Source organism: Ceratotherium simum, chromosome 31 (assembly GCF_057802395.1).
Source record: "Ceratotherium simum simum isolate JZ-2026a chromosome 31, ASM5780239v1, whole genome shotgun sequence".
Taxonomy (NCBI): Eukaryota; Metazoa; Chordata; class Mammalia; order Perissodactyla; family Rhinocerotidae; genus Ceratotherium; species Ceratotherium simum.
This window is the reverse complement of record NC_141930.1, coordinates 2,912,586-2,934,791: the sequence shown is the minus strand read 5'-3', so window position 1 is coordinate 2,934,791 and position 22,206 is coordinate 2,912,586. Positions and strand designations below refer to the sequence as shown.

General features: G+C 39.6%; 1 protein-coding gene across 2 annotated transcripts in view; it reads left to right on the top strand.

Annotated features, from left to right (window-relative positions):
• The window catches only part of ATP6V0D2 (ATPase H+ transporting V0 subunit d2), a 48,602-nt gene extending 38,591 nt beyond the window's left edge, over positions 1-10,011 (top strand). For both annotated transcript variants that reach the window (XM_004441134.3, XM_087420373.1), the window contains exons 5-8: positions 1,046-1,123; positions 6,476-6,652; positions 7,807-7,884; positions 9,519-10,011. In XM_004441134.3, the coding sequence (XP_004441191.1) occupies positions 1,046-1,123; positions 6,476-6,652; positions 7,807-7,884; positions 9,519-9,680 (495 nt within the window). In that variant the 3' untranslated portion in view covers positions 9,681-10,011. The remainder of the gene's footprint in view (positions 1-1,045; positions 1,124-6,475; positions 6,653-7,806; positions 7,885-9,518) is intronic.
• Positions 10,012-22,206: the final 12,195 nt, after the last annotated feature.

Sequence of the window (22,206 nt, the reverse complement as noted above, 5' to 3'; positions counted from 1 at the left end):
GAACCTTCTGTTATGCAGTGTCCATCTCTGTCCTTGATCCTGTTATAGAGTCCCTGGATGTCACAGTTAACCTATGACACACAATTTTAATCTACTGTCATGCAGCATACCAAGATGACCAAGTTGTGGACACTACATCATAGGTAGCACTGTGTATAATCTGGCCAACTGTCTGTCTGGATTATGCTGCCACCATCTGAGTAGCTATATGTAATATGGGCTGAGCAAAATCAGTCCATTTTCACTCAGCAAACCGTAGCATCTTTGGACAATCTCACAGAGTAACTGAATGAGTATATACTGCCATGCCATATATGTAGCATGTTATGCTGAAACATGTGGTCCTTTCAAAACTACTACATTATAGGCAATTTTCCTTTTTATGGAGAGTCTTATGGGCTTAGAGGAGGCCTCCTTGAGATGTAGCTAACAAAAGGCACTGTTGTAAGCAGGTTATAGTATTAACTCACTAAACCACCCAGCAAAACTACGTGCTATCCCCATTCCTCAGATGAGAGGACTGAGGCACGAAGAGGTAATATTTACTTGGCAGAAGTCAGTTAGCTGGAGAGTAATAGAGTTGGGATTCAAACACAGGCAGTCTAATGCTGCATCCAGCCTCTGCCTTCCCAGTGCATCTCCCGTGCTCAAAGCCATCACAAACGTGTCTCCTGAGCACCAGGGAGATTAAATGTCAGCATAGGACCAGATATAGAATTATCTGTTGAGCTCATAGAAGAGTTTGGCGCTCTTGTTAGAATAGCAAGAATTGACCATGTGAAATAATCCAAGAACCATGCAAAAAAATGCTTTTTAAGTAATTATAAGGTATGATAAGTACGATTTTGTTCCTTAATGGAATTCTCTTTTTAGGCTGTGCAACATGCTTCAATGTGAAAGTTTGTACCAAATTTATTATAAAATATCTCCTATGGGAGAAGTAATTCAATTTCCATTAAAGCATTCAATAAGCCATGAAAAGCTGATCCAGAAATTTCCAAAAGGAAAATGTATTCATTTTATTGTTTTGTGATCTTTCTTCAAGTCTTACCTCGAGGCATTCTATAAATTCTGTAAGAATCATGGTGATGTCACTGCGGAAATTATGTGTCCCATTCTTGAGGTAAGAAAGAGTCTTTGAATTTCTTTATGCCAAATAATGTGTTTATACATACTTTACATTTATATAATCCTATTTATATTTATTTGTCTTAGAAGCTCCTTTAACATAAAATAAGCAATATATTTTATTATATATATCATTTAATGTCTTCAGTTAAAAGTGGTATTTTCCAAGTTTTCTAGAGTTATTTTGGAATTAGGAAAGAGTAATGCTTATAAAAGTTTGGTGATGATTCATTTTGATGTAATATGAAGACAGTAGATTATAATTAGCTATAAATCTGGTATCCTATAGGCAACTGTGGACTACAGGTACTCATAATAATCACTCAACTTCCCTCCAACAAGGGAACCTTGGGCAGCTGGAAACTCTCACAGCTTGGCACCAAAGTCCACTGTGGCCGTTGTTTTCTGTATAAATCCTGAAATAAAGGCCTCCCCAAGGAACCCCTGAGCATTCCAGCTTGGGAAGACTCCTTGGGTTATGAGATTCATGGCTGGTGTGCTCACTTAATCGTGTGTCAAATGCCACCATTGGTTTCTAACTCTTTAATTGATGTTATACTTTGTTTAATTCCTCTTTATCATCGCAGATTTCATCTGTGCTCAGAAGTTCTTTTGCTTGTAAACGTTGATCTACAATCCCTGCATGAGAGATTCAGGCCATAGATCAGAAGGAATGCGGGCATAGTTTGCACTGAGTGTTTTACACAGATAGATATCTCTTGCTGGCTTCCTAATTCACTTGAATTTAAAAAAAAAAAAATACCTTTCTGGGCTTAGAAAAGCCCTTGCTTTAGCCTGTGAAGCTAAGTTTTGTCTAAAGAATATCTTTAATCATTAGGTTATCTGTTAAACTTCATTGGTGAGTAGGTATTTAAATAGTTCAGTAACTTCTGATTTCAAGAAAAGCCTGATAAGAACTACCATTTAGGCAAAAAGGATGGGGGGAGAAAAACCCTGATTAACTTCATCTACATATATTTTAACACAATGTTCTGAAACTGTATATGATAAAACTAGTTCCCCTGAAAAAACATCTAATCGCTAAAATTTTGCAGTTAAAGATACTTTGCTATCCCCTCTTGAAACTCATAAAGTGAAAGCAGTACTTGAAATAAAAAGTTTATCGCTGGAGAACTCCAAAGGATATTTTTTGTCCTTATCAATATTACACAGAAAGTAGGCATCGATAAATAAATAAGTGTTTTTTCATGGCATACTCAGTGTCAGAAAGTGAACTAGTCTCTTTCAGACATGCTGATGGAGACTGTGTCTTCATAAATTTAACTGCTAGCCACTCTATAAGAAGCCATACTATCCGTGGCTCATAAGTATAGTTTCTAGCATAGAAAGGCATAATTCCTATGGTTTAGAAATGATTCATGTACTTTATATCCACAAAACCTGTGAAATAGAGTTATGTTAAAACTTGTAACCCTACAAAAGGTATACAGTGGCACTACTAGCATTTATTATGCACCAGATACTATCCTAAGTGCTTTATATACACGAATTCCCTTGGACTTCAAAATAGCACAATGAGATAGGTGGTTTAGTACTTATTTCTCAAAAGGGGCAACTGAGGCACAGAGAAGGCTAGTAACTAGCCTGATGTCACACAGCTAGTACGTGGTAGTGTCAGAATTTGAGCCCAGGCAGCCTGGCTCCAGTTCCTACATGTTTATCCACTACGTTATATTACCTCTGCATTAAATTCACCGTTCACAGTTCTTGTATAAAAGTAAGTGCTAATTCGTAAGCAAGATCACACTGCATGGGCTATAAAAATCAGAAACAGATAAGAATTATGTCTTCGATAGATAAGGAGAACAGATTGGTGGTTACCAGAGGGGAGGCAGTACAGGGAAAGGGTGAAAGGGGTAAAGGGGCACATGTGTATGGTGACAGATGGAAACCAGACTTTTGGCGGTGAATATGACGCGATCTATACAGAAGCTGAAATATAATGATGTACACCTGAAATTTACACAGTGTTATAAACCAATGTGACCTCAATAAAATAATAAAAAAGAAAAAGAATTATGTCTTTGTAATCTCGGTGAGGTTAAAAGAACAGCGTAGAATTAAAAGAATACTTGTCACGAAGAGTATCTGCTCAAATAGCTCTATGCCCAGCGTGCCCGTTATCCCTTCCTAGACCCATGATACTACCATATCAGAGGAGATTTTGTTCAAGCTATGTTAAAAATAAAAGTCCACTTAACTATCTTTATACATTTACATAGAAACATCAGTTACACATGACATGTAATTATAACGTTTCTAATGATGTGATCAGAAGAGATTTATGTTTTACATAATTATATCAGATCTTATTACTACCTCCCTTTTATCTGTGCAACTATAGAGCACTTACAGTTTATAGTTCTTCCACGTATATTCTCATTTAATCTCATTTGACAGGAGACTTCAAAACACTTCCTATGATGGAAGAGAGTATTAACCTAGGCTTGCACGTGAAAATGTGACCTAATTACAAGATTGTAACTTCATATTTAAAGAAAAAGAATTGACTTATGTTCCAGGCACATACACTACAGTGTGCTGTTTGCCTTTTATTCCTGCTCTTCCAATAGTCTATAAGTTTAATGAAACAGTGAAGACAAGCACAGAAGGTTTCCTCTCCTTGGTCAGTGCATGTGTTGACAAGGCTGGGCCTGATTCAAGGTCACGCCCCTCTCGTCCATTGCCGTCTGCCCCTCCACTCACTGCCCTGACCAGGTATCCCCTGCCTCCTGGAGGGATCTGGCAGGAATGTGGGCTCTGATCAGCCCAGCTCTATCGTGTGCAACAGTAATGATTTTGAATAAGTCAACAGTACATTGTTATCTTTTGCAACAACAAGAACAAAAGAAGTTGTGGTTTTATAATGAATGAGTGTTTGCAGGGCAGAGTGAAAGAACAGATACGGGACAGCTGACATCCACTGTGCAGACAAGATGCCCACCCTCTGTCGTGACACAGGGCTTCCGTGAGACTAGTCCTACCCACTTACTCTCCTCCACAATCAGATGTGATGGCAAACTGTCTGCCTGCGGAAGGCCAAAGACAGGAGAGCCATTTCACAATCCCCAAATTGTAGTGCTTTTCACCAAGAGAATACACACACACACAAACACACACACACACACACGTGCACACACAAAGAGCCTCTAGACTGGAAGAAAGTAGTAAGATAAATATACAGACAGTTACGATAAAGGGGAAATGAAAGTATAATAAGGGGTCAAAGGAAATCCTATCCAGTTAGGGAGGAAATTAAAGGGCTTCTTAGGAGAAAGATCGCATTTGATGGGACCCTCAAATGCAGGTAGGATTTCCATATGGAGAGTTATGGGAGAGAGTACATGCACATAAGCAAAGGGAAGAAGTATTAACAGAGACAAGAAGTTAGAAAGTGTATGGAGTGTTCAGGTGACCTGTTGTATGAGTTGAAGTCCTCTCTTCTTGGCGTGGCATGGGAAGCCTTTCGTGTTCTCTCCCCAGCTACCTGTCCATCCTCCTTCTCCAGCTGCTTCCCCAGTGTGTGAGCTATGACCATTCCCCCAGAATGTCATGCTTTACTTCATGCAGCTTCCTTCTCCAATGGCCTCTGCTGCCTTGCATGTCCTCAGCAGTGCCTTCCCCACCCTATTTCTCTCCTTAAAATCCTAACGTGTTAGAACTAGAAAGCACATTGAAGAATGTGGGGGACAATTAACTCCATTGTTGCTCTTTCTGCCCTAGTTTTTATCAAGGTTTCTTATTGCCATGAAGTCTCGTTCTTGCATTTCTTCTCTTATCCCTGGAAGGTCTAAAATTACTGGCAGGACTGGTTATATTCAGTAGCCAGAGGCAGCTGCCTTTGCTTCCAAATAAGGCCGCTCCCCGCTTCTGGCTCACCCATACTTTCCATGAGAGCGATCAAAAGGGTCAGGAGGAACGAACTCTCTCCTGATAGGAAACACCTGTTCTAACAAGACTTCCAGTAAAATCTGTTGCAAGTCTGGATTTGTTACTGGTTAATTAGTCAAAAATAAGTCGATCAAAGGGTATCGGAGAGCAATTCACGTCAGCTTTAATGTGCATACGAATAACCTTGGAACCTTGTTAAAAGGCGGATTCTGGCTCAGTAGGTCTGGACTCTGGCCTGAGACTCTGCATGTCTGACAAGCTTCCAGGTGACGTCAAAGCTACTGATCCATGAAACACACCTCGAGGAGCAACATTGTAGAAAATATTAGAGAATTTTAAAAGTAGTAGAATCATAGACTTTTCTGTTGGATTCGGTAAACAGTTAAGATCTTCCTATGCGTCAGGCACTGGATATTCAAAAATGAACAGTGAACAAGAGAGACGTGATCCTTCAAAGATTTTACAGTGTAATAGGGAAAAAAGTACGTGCTGGTTTTAAAATAATGTGAGCACAAGGTGCTTCAGGTATATGAGAAGAGGTCCTAGCCCAAGGACACCATGGCAAACTCCCATGGCAGACAGAGGAGCCCATGAAGGACAGACTGCGATGGAAGGGTCAGAACAGGTAGGAGGAGAACCAAGAGATAAGAGAAACATAGAGACCAGAGGAATAGAAAGAAACTTCAAGAAAGAGTGAGCATTAGAGGAACTAGAGAGGCTGACCTGGGGCTGGGAGCTTGGATGCCTAGTGGTGCTTAGCACAGAGAACATGGGCCGTGAGTATATGGACCCCCTGGAAGATCATGTGGCCCAACCCCATCATCTTACAAATAGGGAAACTGAGGCCCTGATGGGAAGGTAACTTGCCCTGAGTCACATAGTTCTTAGCTACAGAGTTAGATTTATTGATATCTAACCTAGGACTTTAAAGAAGAAAACCCAAACTGTGAAAATACAAACAAAGGGTAAGTAGCACAAAGTCTCCTTATGTAACAAATCACACTGACATCCACAATCAGAAAGGAATGTTAGCATGTATGACATTCGCCTTTTGTTCCAAACACCCTGCCAGGCACTTCCACTTACATTATCTTGTTCTATCCTTGAATGGACCCTAACAAGTAGATATTATTCCCATTTTTATGGAAGAGACATTTGAGACTCTAGTGGCCTATGTGCAGAGTGCCTGGGAACTAAGGTTTAGTGGGGTTTCAAGAGTCAAAGGCCGTTATCACTGCTGTGTGATCCTTCTCTGGCAAGCAAGTTACTCTGTTGTGAGGCTAAGGGAACAGTAATAACACGTGTCTGTATTATAATTAGACATATATCTGGAAAGGAAAGCAAATCACTTCGAAATGAATTTGTCTACTTAGGGTTCTGTTTATAGCATTTAGTAGATGGTAGATTTCACTGATTTTATGTCTTGCAAATGCAGTTTGAGGCTGACAGACGTGCTTTCATCATCACTCTTAACTCCTTTGGCACCGAATTGAGCAAAGACGACCGCGAGACCCTCTACCCAACCTGTGGCAAGCTCTATCCCGAGGGGCTGCGCCTTTTGGCCCAAGTGGAAGACTTCGAACAGATGAAGAGAGTAGCAGAGCATTACGGAGTACGTGCTGAACTGAGGTCTCACGTCATAGAAGCTCACATGTCAAATTGACACTTCTTCTCTAAAGCAGTTGTCATGTTTGTAAGGTAGAAAGCAGTGTCTCTTGCAGTAATGGCCCTCCCAAAGAAATGCTTCAAGTTTCTGACTCAAGCTGGTGTTTTTTAAGTTTCCTGCCAAGCAAGTGCTTGTTGAAATCTCCAAGGAGCGGTCATCTGAGCACTTCTTGTGAAGGGCTTGATAAAGCCAGCTCCCCAAGGGACTGGTGCAATGTTCTGGAAATGTAGGCACGTGTCCAAGTTATGTAAAACGGCCTGACCCAGCCGTCTTTTCAAGTGCCCCTTGGGTAAACAGGGTTAGGGACAGATGTTCCTCTGATGTCCATATTGGTTTATACCACTTGCTTTGCTCGATGACCAAAATTAGGGAAGGGAGAGAGGGCTGCCGTGTCCTTCCCTACCTCGGCATCTGCTTGTTCTTGCAGAGCCTCCAGTTTCTCATCTCAAGGTTACACACCTCATCCTCTGATTCCACTCTTCTGACTTACCCACAGTAACGTAATTCCCTCCAGGTGACTTTTCCAGAACGGGAATAACACTCCTCCTGTCTTCTGTGGATTTCTGAAGCCCTCCAGGAAGAGAAAAGTCAGCAAATGATGCGTAAACCTTTGTAATATCTCATAGGTCATTACAAGAGGCTCCTTAGCAATACTAAAATTAGAGCTTCTCCCCGATTTCCACCTCCTCCACACTTGAAATTCTGAGTTTTATCAGTTGTCATCTCAAAGAACTCATGAGCCCCTACAGATCAAACTACCAGCATACATTGAGCCTCTGTGATGTGCCTAGCTAGTCCTAAGAACTGAATGTGGAAATTGGCCCTGACAGTGTGGATTGAGAGTAGAATTGCTTTTGCTCCTTGCCTTGTGGCAGCCTGAATAAGCCAATAGGCTAGAATATCATCTACACTATCTTGTTATTTGGATTTTTTTGGTATTTCCTCAAGAGGCCAAAGATCCTACAAAAAAACATTTATTCCTTCCAGATAGATTTTTTAAAATAGATGTACAATTTCTCTATTGGTAGGAAAATATATTCATATATATTTATAAGAAATGAGAATATGTTAAAAAATAATCCTTTATCTTTGTTTTTAAGGTGTACAAGCCTTTGTTTGAGGCTGTGGGTGACGGCAGTGGGGGAAAGACATTGGAGGATCTGTTTTATGAGCATGAGGTATGATACAAATGGAAATGCTATTAGCTTATATACTCTTTTTCTCTTGCTCTGGGTTTTAAATATTTTCTTACTTTGGGTTTTCTTTTTACAGTTGATCAGGCCAGTTAATTAGGCAACTTCATAGTTTGACAGTCAGTGGGGTATGGGCATCCCGCCTTGGAGAGCCAGAGCCCTGTGGTTCACATATGATGGCTTCTGGTGGAATTGTCCTATCCGGACAGACGTGCACACTATGGATCTCTGGAAGTAACACAGCTATTCCGTGATTAAATAGAGAAACAGAGCCGGGACAGTCTCATAATCATGTGTTGACTGTCCTCATGGTGCTCACTCTGTTAGGTTCATCTCACTCCCTCTCCATCCCTCTACAAGAAGGATTTGTCTATGGTTATAACTCATGGGCACAATTATAACACTTAGGAATTATTTCTATGGAAATCCATCCAGAGAGTCTAGATTATTCTCTTTCCCTAAAAAGGGAGAAGAGTACTTAATCCATTTATAGCCGGTTCCTGGGCTACTGAATTGTTCAACAAAAGGACCTTTTGTTTTTTTGTTTTTTGGTTACCAGGTAAGATTCCTCAAATCTCGAGAATTATTCTAGTGTATTCCATTCATGTCCCTAAAACCACTGTACTTGCATCTCAGTCTGATTGGAACAAACAGAGAACCGTGAAATTTACCCAAACTTTAGGATCAGGCTGGCTCCAGAAAGCCGTGTGGGGGTCTTCCTGTAAGGCCCACTCTAGACACTCACCAACAGCTCTCTAGAAAGAAGTGGAAACAGTGCAAGTTATCCCACGTTATTAGGGGTGTTTTAAAATACTACACGATTGCATTACTGCTACAAGGGAGCATTAAGGAAGCCGCTCGTGGCAGGAAAAAGGAGTGTCTGTTTGTGAGAGCAGGGGCCTCCTTCCTGGCTACTTTGCTTGAGATCTTTGCTTGAGAACTGCACGAGGGCCTCAGCACCTCTCCCTCTTTTTTCAAAATGGAAAATAAAGGATTTGTTCTATGTTAGACTTTACTCCAGTTAAAAAAATTTTTTTTGAAAATTTTCTTTTACTGATCTACCTTCTGCAGAAAAAAAACATTCAACTGTATGTCGAGTTGCTGCAGAGCATCCTAAGAAAGTTCATAGTGTCTGCAAGGGGATAAATTCTAGGGGCCTGTGACATTGCTCTGGAAGGGTATTAGATGGCCTAAAAACCCTTTACAAATTTTTTAAGTTGTGGTCAAGGAAAAGTACTTTACCTAAGTGAGATAAGCCCACTAGCTAGAAGTCAGATAAATATTACTACAAAATTACACGCTCACACACACACACACACATACCCCAAAGTTTTCCCAGGAATCTTTGTGCCAGCAGTGCTGCTAAGACGTGGAGCTTGTTCTGTTTTTCTGCAAGCTTACTTTTTACACTACTCTTGTCTACCTTTATCTTCAGAGTGATGCTCTCCCTTTAGACTTGCTGAGTTGCTACGGTTTTCCTCTATTTGACCCAATTTGGACATCGTCTATTTAAATATAAGCAGTGCACAAGCACAGGCCAGGCTAATATTATTTGGTCAATGTAGTGCGCTCCAGATAAGTTATGGTCCGTGTGGTCTTGTTTGGTTTTTCTTCCTCAGGTGCAAATGAACGTGCTAGCCTTCAACAGGCAATTCCACTATGGCGTGTTTTATGCGTACACAAAGCTGAAGGAACAGGAAATGAGAAACATCGTGTGGATCGCAGAATGCATTTCACAAAGACATCGAACTAAAATTAACAATTACATTCCAATTTTATAACCCAGTGAGGGGCCTCAAGTGCAGAAAATCGTACGTGTTAAGAGGAAGTTATTGAGGAAAATGAAAGGAATTGTGTTTTATTATCTAGGATACACCAAAATAAGCCACACTGCACCTTTGTGAATTGCAGAGTCACTGGAAACACGGTAAACCAGCCCTGAAAGAAAGTGTTTCTTTTTCTTCCAGCAGCCTTAAATCTTGTTTCCACATTTATATCTCATTCTTCTCCTGGCCTTAGACGTTAATTGTAATTAACCCTATGGTACTTTTTCTACTCTCGTTTGGTTATATTAAAAATCATACCCAATAAATATTGCTTCTCTTGCTTCTCCACAGGCCCAAATACTGAGTGTCTGTTTTACATTTTAGTTGTCTGTTCCTTCCTTAGGTCCACAAAAATTCAGAGCAGTATGTAGCCAACACGGACCACATGTCATGGGAAATATTCTATTTTTTTTCCTAATACACTTCAATCTGGATACAAGTAGTGTTAAATTTGTTATTGAGGTTATCGCTTACAACCTACTTTCTCACAACGTTCTTTAAATAAAACGTATATCTCTCTTTCTTCCGATTCCTTTTGCTTTGCCCGAGAAGAAAATAACCCCAGGAATTGTATTTTATTCATTCAGAAGCATAAATCACAGATTCAGTTTTCAGGATATGGATTCTCTATTAAACTTCAGTGAAACTGGTGCATAGAACTACCAAGAAAAAAAAAGCAACAAACACTGCTTAAGTCCTTTCTTTAAAAATAAGAGATTCCTAAATAGAAAATCTGTATTTGTTATGTATTTTGAAAATTAAACGTATATACATATTTGAAAGTTCTTCAAGTAAGAATATTTACAGTGAATACTGGATTCTAGAATTAGGTGCATAGACCAAAGAATAAATAAGTTTTTCTGCAAAAATCCAACATTTTGCAGAATATTTTAGTCATTTTAGTGATAGGGACTTTTAAGCATAAGGAAAAACAGTGGCTCACCTGTGCGGGAGGCCCAGCCCACAGCCGAGTCCTGATGGCGCCGAGGGTCAGTGTCCTGTGGAGGGCTCCAGTACAGACCCCTCAGTTGGACCCAAAGAGCCTACTTCCCACTGCAGCCCCTGGTCTGGAAAGCCTCCTCTCTGACTTGCTCTGGCCGCTGCATGAGGCTGCTGTCCTTCCCTTGAGAGATCAGAAGACATCTGAATTCTACATTTTAACCTCTGCTGTCTGCAGTGGGGGGTTTGACTTCGGGCTTCTTCAAAGGTTGAGAGCAAAGATGCTGACAGGAAAGAGGCAGCTTAGAGAAAGTTATCGAGATGATTCTCAGACTAACCCCTTCCCGGCCACCTCTGTGTGATGTGGCTGGGAGCCCTTAATGGGCCACGGGGCCACAAGCTGAAGTTACTTCTCCCTTTCCCTCCACATAGCAATGAAGGCTCCAACCCCCTGAACCCTTCCGCAGCCACCAGGTCTAACCATTGTGTGAAGACATGAGACAGGAACTTCCCGACAACCCCATGAGGCAAGTAGAATGTGCCCCTGTTAGAGGAGGATGCCCAAGCTGCAATTTAAGGAATTCGCCTTCAACTTCCATAGCTTGTAAGTGTCTGAGCAGGGATCTGACTTCTCTGTCATACCTCAGGGAACTGGTTTACATTAGAGAACATGGACTTTTGAAAAACATTTTAAATTCTCTAAAATGAGGCCAAAAAATCAGGTATACAGAACAACACAGAAAACGATGAGGCAAAAAATGTATTTACTTTTCTAAGGGATGAAGGTGAAGCCCCTTACCATCCCTTTGCCACCCTCTTCCCAGCAATATTTCATCAATCTAAAACTCCCACCCCCATAGTTGGGCTTGGAGCACCGTATTCCCATGAATTCTGCACCCAGAATTGCTCGCAGTCTGCAGCCTGTGCAGTGGTACCGACGTCCAGCCCTCCCACTCGTCCGTGTCCCGCTCCCTTACGCATTGCTCTCCTCGGTTCACATGTCCTGTCTCAGTCTATCCATGCACAGGAGCTTACAAGATCTCTAATAAGGTTTTGAAGGCAGGAGAATCTGTGGTGCTCTATGGGATTCAAAAGTAACGGTTGCAATTCTCAGGAACTTGAGAGAACATCTAAGAAGAAACGCAGTCGTTTCATATGTTCCGATGCTTTAGGAATGAGACACATGGACTGAGGGCAAATGGAAATGACCACTCTGGCCGGCCCCGTGGCTTGGTGGTTAAGTGCTTGCGCTCTGCTGCTGGCGGCCCGGGTTCGGATCCCAGGCGCGCACCGACGCACCGCTTCTCTGGCCATGCTGAGGCCGCATCCCACATACAGCAACTAGAAGAATGTGCAGCTATGACATACAACTAACTACTGTGGCTTTGGGGGGAAAAAATAAAATAAATAAAATCTTTAAAAAAAAAAAAAAAAGGAAATGACCACTCTGAATCTGGGTGAGTTTGGACCAAGGCTAACTATTGTTGGACAGTGAAGGGATTCAGTTAACTGTGTCCACCCCCTCCCCCAGCATGGTAGCAATGTAGTAAGACATTGAGAAAGTTACATAAATCTTTGTAGAAGGAAGAAAGACTTGATGATGATCAGATTTGAGGAGTTTCATTATTAGTAACTCTTAAGTTTACCACTTAATGCTGTTAATGGTGTCAGATCTCGCAGATAAGATGTCGATATGGGAAGGATACAATGACAATTTCACTCTGTTTTGTCTGAGTTTAAGGAGCAGACAAAATTCTCCTTACTGTCTGATTGATTTCAGTCATTTTGAGTCATTTTCTCTTCACTTCAGCAAAAGGAAGCATTAATACTTACATGTATGGACTAGAATTGCTCAGGAACATATGTGACATTATCAGAGGGTATCATTCTCAGTGACATCATCCCTTATGTCTCATAATAGCTGATTCCAGGAGTCTTGGTATCATTTTGTATTGCTTCATAGTCATAAAATGTATAAGCTTTACAAATATGGAAACAGAATGTAGAAACTACAAGGGCCAAACCACCTGCCCTAAGCAATTTGCCATCCTCTTTCTCCTCTTTTCCATCTTCGTTATTCCATGTGGCCTCCCATCAATGACTTCTCCACATCCCCCCTCTTTCTCCTCAGTCAGTTGGGCTGCAGTTGTCAACTTCCACCACCAACTGAAGGCTGAATCACTGACTGATCCAACTCATCAGAGCACTGCTCAACACAGACCATATCCGGCTGCCTATGCAAGGGAAGGCAAGTTGAAATTCTCTTTGGAGAGAAAGGAGAATAAGCTAAGAAGATGCATGTACAGACTAGTGTAAATCAATATATTAGACAGGAATTGTCCCCAGAGAATTATCACTCCAAAAATATCCACAAATGCCATTTAAAAGCTAGGATCATTGACAAGCTGTAAAAGCACGTGAGTAGTTCTGTGACAATAGTAGACTTCTGAGACCCCTGAGACTGTTGTTATGGTCTAGCCAGTGCAGATCTCTTGTTGACAAAGTTGGAAACAAGCTAAATAAATAAATGAGAAAGTATTAGGTCTCCATTTCAGGTAACAAGTACTAGGCCCCCATTCGATAGAGAGGGCTCTCATTAGGACTGGCTGTGGTGGTTTTACAATATGTCTGCACATTCTTTGACACTCCTCCCACCAGGAGGTGGGGTCTTTGTCCCTTCTTGAATTTGAGCTGGGCGTAGTGACTTGCTCATAACCAACAAAATCCAGAAAAAGTGGTGGTATGTGACTTTCAAGGCAATGCAGTTTCCTGTGCTTACTGGATTTTGGAGTCCTGAGCTACCAGGTAAGTAGTCCAACTTCCTTGAGGCTCCAATACTGTGAGGAAGCCAAGCCACCTGGAGAGGCCTAGTATAGACAAATATGACAGTCCCAGTTGAGTTCCCACCAATAGCATCAGCTACCAGCCATATGAGAGAGCCATCTTGGAAGTCTGGCCCAGCCAGGCCTTCAGATGCTAAAGCCCAAGCCCAATACCTGACCACAGCTGCATGAGAGCCCAGGTGAGAACTATCTAGACAAGTCCTTCCTAAATTCCTGACCCGCAGAGTCCTTGACGTAATAAAATGGCTGTTGTTTTGGAACTACTAAGTTTGGGGTAGTTTTATGCAATAATACTAAACGGAACAATGGTGCCCAGCGGTCATCATTGAATGTGTCCAACAGGTTTTTGTGGTCACTCTGAAGTCTTTTCTAAATCCTGCCTGAGTCGTCCACTCTCCAACCATCTTTGCAGGTGATCAGGTCAGAGATAGTTTTCTGCACGTATCACCTATGAATGAGTCTCAGCTCTGACCTGGAGGGACAATCTCTCTACCACTTGAAGACAGAAAGGTCATCCCCAGAGCCAGATATGAACAAGCAACTCCTGTTGACGATGTAGCCATCTTGTTTTCCAATAAGAGTCGGCAGCACCAGACTCACTGACATGGAATCTAGCTCTTCATGGGCAAAAGTCATATTACCTTTGTCATTGCTGCTGAACAAACAGCAATTCTAGACTTTAAATAATTTATACATTTTCAGATTCTACTTATGTAGGTTTTTAAATTAAAGCACTTAATTCTTCTCTATTCAATTGTTAAAGCTGAAATGCGTATTTCATTCTATAAGATGCTCATTGTTTTTAAATTTTTCGTTTGTTTCAGTTTGGGTTTTGCTTTTAATTTTCTGGTTTTTATTTAAATATGAGTGGAATACTCATATATTACAGTTTATTTCTGCAACATCAGGAATTTTTAAAAATTAAAAGATTTTATTTATTTTTTCAGCTTTGTTGAAGTATAATTGACAAATAAAATTATAATATTTAAAGTGTACAAGGTGATGATTTGATATACATGTACATTGTGAAAGGATTCCCCCCATCAAGTTAATTAACACATCTATCACCTCACATTTACCTTTGTGTGTGTATGTGAGAATATTTAAGTTCTACTCTCTTAGCAAATTTCCATTATACAATACAGTGTTATCGGCTATAGCCACGATGTCATACATTAGATCTCAGAACTTACCTTATAAGTGAAGGTTTGTACACTTTTACCAACCTCTCTCTATTTTCCCCAGCCCCCAGCAACCACTTTTCTACTCTGTTTCTATGAGTTTGACTTTTTCTTTTTTTTTAGGATTCCACATGTAAGTGAAAATTAAAAGGAAATGTATAGCTAAGATTTTAATAATCTTCATGATTAGATATTTTTTAAATTCAATAATCTATTTCTTAAGATTTGTGGAGGCACGGAAGAATGGGTGACCATGAATCCCAGCTCCCAGTGTCCAGATCACGTGGTTTTGCTCAAGGACTCACCCTGGCATTGTGATGAGTGGTTTATACCGAATAAATCTGTCAGAGCCTCAAAGTCTTTTCAGTAGAGAGATCGGAGGAAAGTCATGCAAGATCCACCTGTGCAAATAAATAAACAGAAATCATATTATAGGGAATTAACACTTCACAGGATTTAATTTTGTGAAATACCAGGATTATCTGAGCCATTGAACTTAACATGAGTCGTTAACGGTGGCTTTAATCATTTAGGTTCACATAACCCTTTAAGAATTTGATGAGCATTATGGACACCTTCCCTCAGAATAATAGACATCTGTACATTCACCCCAAATTTTGCATAGTAAGTAAAAAGACTACGGACTCTCTAAAACCCATTCAGAAGCAACCTAGAGGTAGGTAGATAAATTAGAAACCTCCATTGCACAGGCTGAGGAATGAAAGAAAATGACATGTTAGAAAGTAATGGATGGGAAAGAATTTTAATTTGAGAAATAAAATATAGTTATTCATATTCCCTTCCCATCTCTTAGAAGAGTACCCTGTTCAGCTGAGCAAGCAGTTTTGGGAAGGGGGCAGCTGTCTTGGTGGAAAGAGTTCCTGACCTGGTTGGCAAGTTCAGTCATGTCAATCATGGAGATGATTGAGGGACAGAGGTCACAGTCAGTTCACTGTCACAATAAATTGAAATTATAATCCAAAGCACCCAACGCTACTTCTTAAAGCTATTGATGTTCATATCCATCAAATGCCTTAAACAATGCTAATGTTTTCGGCAAGAAGAGTATGTGAAAACTTTGTGGATTGGTTAAAAATAAATGCTAACCCATAAATATAGTCAACTGATCCTTGACAAAGGAGCAAAGGCAATACAATGGAGCAAAGAAAATCCTTTCAACAAATGATGATGGAACAACTAGATATCCACATGTGAATAAATGACTCTAGACACAGACCTTATACCTTTCACAAAAATTAACACAAAATGGATCACAGACCTGCATGTAAAATACAAAACTATAAAGCTCCTAGAACATAACATAGGAAAAAACCTAGATGACTTTGGGTATGGCGATGACTTTTTTCAATACAACACCAAAGACACAATCCATGAAAGAAACAATTGATAAGCTGGACTTCATTAAAATTAAAAATTTCTGCTTTGCAAAAGACAATATCAAAAGAATTACAAGACAAGCTAAAGACTAAGAGAAAATATTTGCAAAAGACACATCTGATAAAGGACTATTATCCAAACTATGCAAAGAACTCTTAAAACTCAATGATAAGAAAATAAACAAGTAGATTAAAATATGGGCCAAAGTCCTTAACAGACACTTCACCAAAGAAGATATACTGATGACAAACAAGCATATGAAAAGATGCTCCACATCATATATCATTAAGGAAATGCAAATTAAAACAAATGAAATACCACTACACATCTATCAGTATGGCCAAAATCCAAAACATGGAAAACACCAAATGCTGGCAAGGATGTGGAGCAACAGGAACTTTTTTTGCTGAGGAAGATTCGTCCTGAGCTAACACCTGTGTCAATCTTCCTCTACTTTGTATGTGGGTCACTGCCACATCATGGCTGACGAGTGGTGCGGGTCCATGCCTGGGATCCAAACCCACAAACCTGGGCTGCCGAAGTGGAGGGCACTGAACTTAACCACTATGTCATGGGGCCGGCCCCAACAGGAAGTTTTATTCATTGCTGGTGGGAACATAAAATGGTACAGCCACTTTGGAAGACAGTTTGGCAGTTTCTTACAAAACTAAACATACTCTTACCAGACGATCCAGCAATTGCATCCCTTAGTATTTTCCCAAAGGAGCTAAAAATTTATGTCCACACAAAAACTGGCACATGGATGTTTATAGTAGCTTTATTTGTAATTGCCAAAACTTGGAATCAACCAAGATGCCCTTCAGTAGGTAAATAGATAAATGGTGGTACATCCAGACAATGGAATATTATTCAGCACTAAAAAGAAATGAGCTATTAAGTCATGAAAATACATGGAGGAACATTAAATGTATATTACTAAATAAAATAAGCCAATCTGAAAGGGCTACATATGATTCCAACTATATGACATTTTGGAAAAAGTAAAATTATGGAGACAATAAAAAGATTAGTGGTGGCCAAGGGTGGAGGGGGGAGAGATGAATAGGCAGAGCACAGAAGATTTTTAGAGCAGTAAAGATACTCTGTATAATACTCTAATGATGGATATATGTCATTATACATTTTTCTAAACCCATATAATATACAACACCAAGAGTGAACTCTAAGGTAATTATGGGCTTTGAGTAATTATGATGTGTTAATATAGGTTCACCTTGGGTAAAAAATGTACCATTCTGGTGAGTGATGTTGATAATGGGGGAGATCATGCATGTATGGGGGCAGGGGTGTATGGGAAATCTCTGCAACTCTCTCTCGATTTTGTTATAAACATAAAACTGCTCTGAAAAAAAATAAAGTCTTAAAACAATAAATGCTGACCAGCTGATATTTCCTGAAGCTAATCTTCAGGATTGAAAGATCAAACAGGAAAGACTACTTTTAAGGCTTCATCTTTGGTGAAATAGAAGAAAATTGTGCTCTCACATTCCCTCATGGCACCTAGAAATGAATCATCTCTACCTTCATAGTCATGTTTTATTGCTTAAAGCCAAATAAAAGTTAAGTCAAGCGGAATAGTAAAGACTGGGCAAGACAGATGCATAACTTCCTTAATAAATACTATAAATCCAGGAAGAACAGGTGGACATTTAAATCGGTGTGTTTCCTAGAAGGAAGCATATATCTCTATGTTCAGGATGAGACCATGCTATCCTGCATTGACGAGGCTGTTTCCAGGCAAGACTGTGGAGAAAGTGACTGTGTGTAAATTGAAAACAGCTGGACACGCTGCTAGCCCCCTCCTGAGCCACATGGAAAGCATAAATTGACCTAACATAGGAATAATTTTAAAATATGGGATGGCAGCAGCAAGGAGAAAAGGGATACCTCTGTAAAAATAAAGCAGAAATCAGCAGTCAATTCAGAGAAAATGACTTTTTGCAAAATTAGCTCTGGGTCGAAGCTGTGAGAATAGCCTACTTTTGAGAGATAACTCACCTGAGGAAAAATCAGTAAAAGCAAATGTTTCATGAATGTTGAGTGATGAGCATACTCTTTAAGTCAAATTAATGCTTTAACCTTTTTCCTGTAAGTTCTTTTAGGTTTTTCCCTATGCATTTTCCCAGTGGTATATAACTACATAACCACTGAATTTAATCAGGAAAGAATAGGATCAGAACAAGAAAATAAATGCTGATTTCAACTGTAACTCACAGCCACTTTGGAAGTAACAGGGTTTAACCCCTTAGAGACCAAGGTAGGGCAACATGACAGCTTTCATTGAACATTCAAAGGACCTACCATAATAGCTACTTAAGAGTTCTACATAGTTTAAGAAGGCTCATCTCAAAATCAACAAATCATTAATTGAAAGTGATACCCCGCGTCTGGCATTCCATAAGCGTGGTGGCAGGCACAAAGGAAAACCTCCTTCTTTATTAAATAGAAACTATAAAAAGTCAGCTTTTTGTAGAAAGCTGATTTAAATTGAGGGTCTTCCTTTTCGAGCTTGTGAAAGTGCTAATAGTCCTATTAAACTAAGTTTTAGGGACCAAATGATACTGCCAACTGATGTAAGCCCAAAGCCAGAATTCAAGAAAAGGGATTTTTGAGCATTCATTTAAAAAAAAATTAGTGGGGACATATAAGTCAGGTATATGTTTTAAACCAGAGTTTCTCAGCCAGTGTGTCAAGGCACACAGCTATGCCTCGCGTGGGTGATAGGTTAGAGATGTTGATTCCTGCAGCTTTGGGTAGCTCATGGCCTCCCGTCTCCTTTGTCCCTCAGCAGTTTTTCCCGCTTACCCCCGAATGCCATGCAAAGTCTATCATTTTGCATGTACACAATGATGTGGAAAGTAAGGGAAGTGCTGTTTTAACCAGGCAAGATAGCAGACAAGTAACACATGGTATATCTCCAAAGAGATACGAACAAGACTAGCAGAGCCCATTTTGATATTTTTATGATACCCTTTATGGACCTCAGAACACCTGGTCAGCGCAATTTGGTTTGTATGCTCCCCAGAGATTGGCATTCTGCACATTCTCCTTAGCTACGTCCTCTTCGTCGTGTGGCACAAATTCAAACTAAATATCAGCACAACATCTCCATAAATAAGTTGACATACGTGTAAGATCCATTTTTCTACAGTAAATCTATCTGCTTTAATGGTCATATCTTGATCTGACAACCTGAATACATTAGGCTGAATATTCTTTTGTTTCCTTATTCGATATAGTCATCTAAGAAACACATCTTTATTTCCTCACTGTGTATCTATCCTAAAAAGACCAAGAAATAAGAGTTGATTTAAGTTGGATACTGAAATATAGGCATAAAACGGGTACCTAGAAACAGAATTTCAGAACAAGAAAGGACACTAGTTTTCCAAATAAGGAAACTATAGTCAGAAGAGCTAAGAATAGAAGAATCAAAACTGCATCTCAAGTGTCCTAACTCTTCCATATTATATATATATGTGAGTATGTGTGTGTATGTGTGTGTGTGAGTGTATTTTACCTTCTTAGTGGTGGTTTCATTTTTTCTTTTCCCTTTAAGTTCTAGCCTCCACTTAAGACTAAGGTCTTTGTTTGGTCCAAATACATTCTGCAAAAAATGACAGAAATCCCATTAAGCTAGCTTAAAATACAAAAAGGAAACTTATTGTCTCATGCCGTTGGGAACTTGAAGAGCTCATGGAACTGGATCCAGGGCTTCAAAGATTTCATTAAGAATTATCTCTCTGTCTTCCCCATGTAGCATCAGAGATGACCAGCAGCAGCCCAGGGTCACATTCTACCAGCGACCCAGCCCAGCAGAAAGTGACCCCTTGTCCAATAGCAGCAAAAATATTCAGGATTTGATACTCACTGATCTGCCAAGGCATTTCATATAAACCGTTGCAATTATAATATTTATTATTCTACTAATATTTGAGAAAGCAAGAAGAATTATAAAAATATATTAATTTACTTTTATAAATTATTAGAATAAGTAGAAACATGACCTACTTTATTTAATCATCTAATAAATTCCTGAGCATTCATTGAGTACCAGGCCATGTCATGCTCAGTGTAATTTAAGACTTCTAGTTGGAAAAAATTTTGCCATTTATTTAATTTTTTTATTTTATTGATTTATTTATTTTATTGGCTTATAACATTGTGTAAATTTCAGGTGTACACTATTATATTTCAGTTTCCGTATAGACTGCATCATGTTCATCACCAATAGTCTAGTTTTTAATCTGTCACCATACATATGTGCTCCTTTACCCCTTTCACCCTCCCACCACCCCTTTCCCTTCTGGTAACCAGTAATCTCTTCTCCTTATCTATGTGTTTGTTTATTTTCCAGATATGAGTGAAATCATATGGTGTTTGTCTTTCTCTGCCTGGCTTATTTCACTTAGCATAATACCCTCAACATCCACCCATGTTGTAGCCAATGGCTGATTAGTATTCCATTGTATATATATACCACATATTCTTTATCGATTCATCCATTGATGGGCACTTAGGTTGCTTCCACATCTTGGCTATTGTGAATAATGCTGCAATGAACATAAGGGTGCATAGATCTCTTTGAATTGTTGATTTCATGTTCTTTGGATAAATACCAAGTAGTGGGATACCTAGATCATATGGTATTTCTATTTTTAATTTTTTGAGGAATCTTCATACTATTTTCCATAGTGGCCACACCCATTTGCACTCCCACTAGCAGTGTATGAGGGTTCCCTTCTCTCCACATCCTCTCCAACACTTATTTCTTGTCTTGTTAATTACAGCCATTCTGACGGGTATGAGGTGATATTTCATTGTAGTTTTGATTTGCATTTCCCTACCAATTAGTGATGTTGAACATCTTTTCATGTGCCTGTTGGCCAACTGTATATCTTCTTTGGAAAAATATCTGTTCATATCCTTTGCCCAGTTTTTGGTTGGTTTGTTAGTTTTTTTCTTGTTGAGTTGTATGAGTGCTTTATATATTTTGGAAATTAACCCCTTGTCGGATATATGATTTGAAAATATTTTCTCCCAGTTGGTGGGTTGTCTTTTTGGTTTGTTCATGATTTCCTTTGCCTTGCAGAAGCTTTTTAGTCTGATGTAGTCCCATCTGTTTATTTTTTCTTTTGTTTTCCTCGCCTAAGTAGACATCGTATTCTAAAAGATACTCCTAAAATTGATGTCAAAGTGTGTACTACCTATATTCTCTTCTAGGAGTTTTATGGTTTCAGGTCTTACATTCAAATCTTTAATCCATTTTGAGTTAATTTTTGTGTATCATGTAAGAAAATGATCTACTTTCATTTTTTTGCACATGGCTGCCCAGTTTCCCCAACATCATTTATTGAAGAGACTTTCCTTTCTCCATTGTATGTTTTTGGCTCCTTTGCCAAAGATTAGCTGTCCAGAGATGTGTGGGTTTATTTCTGGGCTCTCAATTCTTTTCCACTGATCTCTGTGTCTGTTTTTCTGTCAGTACCATGCTGTTTTGATTACTATAGCTTTGTAGTATATTTTGTTTATTTATTTATTTTTCCGCCAAAGCCCCAGTAGATAGTTGTATGTCATAGTTGCACGTCCTTCTAGTTGCTGTATGTGGGACACAGCCTCAGCATGGCCGGAGAAGCGGTGCGTCGGTGCGCACCCAGGATCCGAACCCTGGCCGCCGGCAGCAGAGTGCACGCACTTAACCTCTAAGCCACGGGGCCGGCCCTTTGTAGTATATTTTGAAATCAGGGATTGTGATACCTCCAGTTTTGTTCTTTGCTCTCAGGATTGCTTTGGCTATTCAGGGTCTTTTTTTTTTCCATATTAATTTTAAGATTCTTTGTTATATTTCCATGAAGAATATCATTGGGATTCTGATTGGGATTGCATTGAATCTGTAGCTTGCTTTAGGTGATACGGACATTTTAACTATGTTCATTCTTCCAATTCCTGGGCATGGAATATCTTTCCATTTCTTTATGTCTTCTTCAATTTCTTTCAATAGTGTCTTATAGTTTTCAGCATATAAGTCTTTCACCTCCTTGGTTAAGTTTATTCCTAGATATTTTATTCTTTTTGTTGCAATCATAAATGGGATTGTAT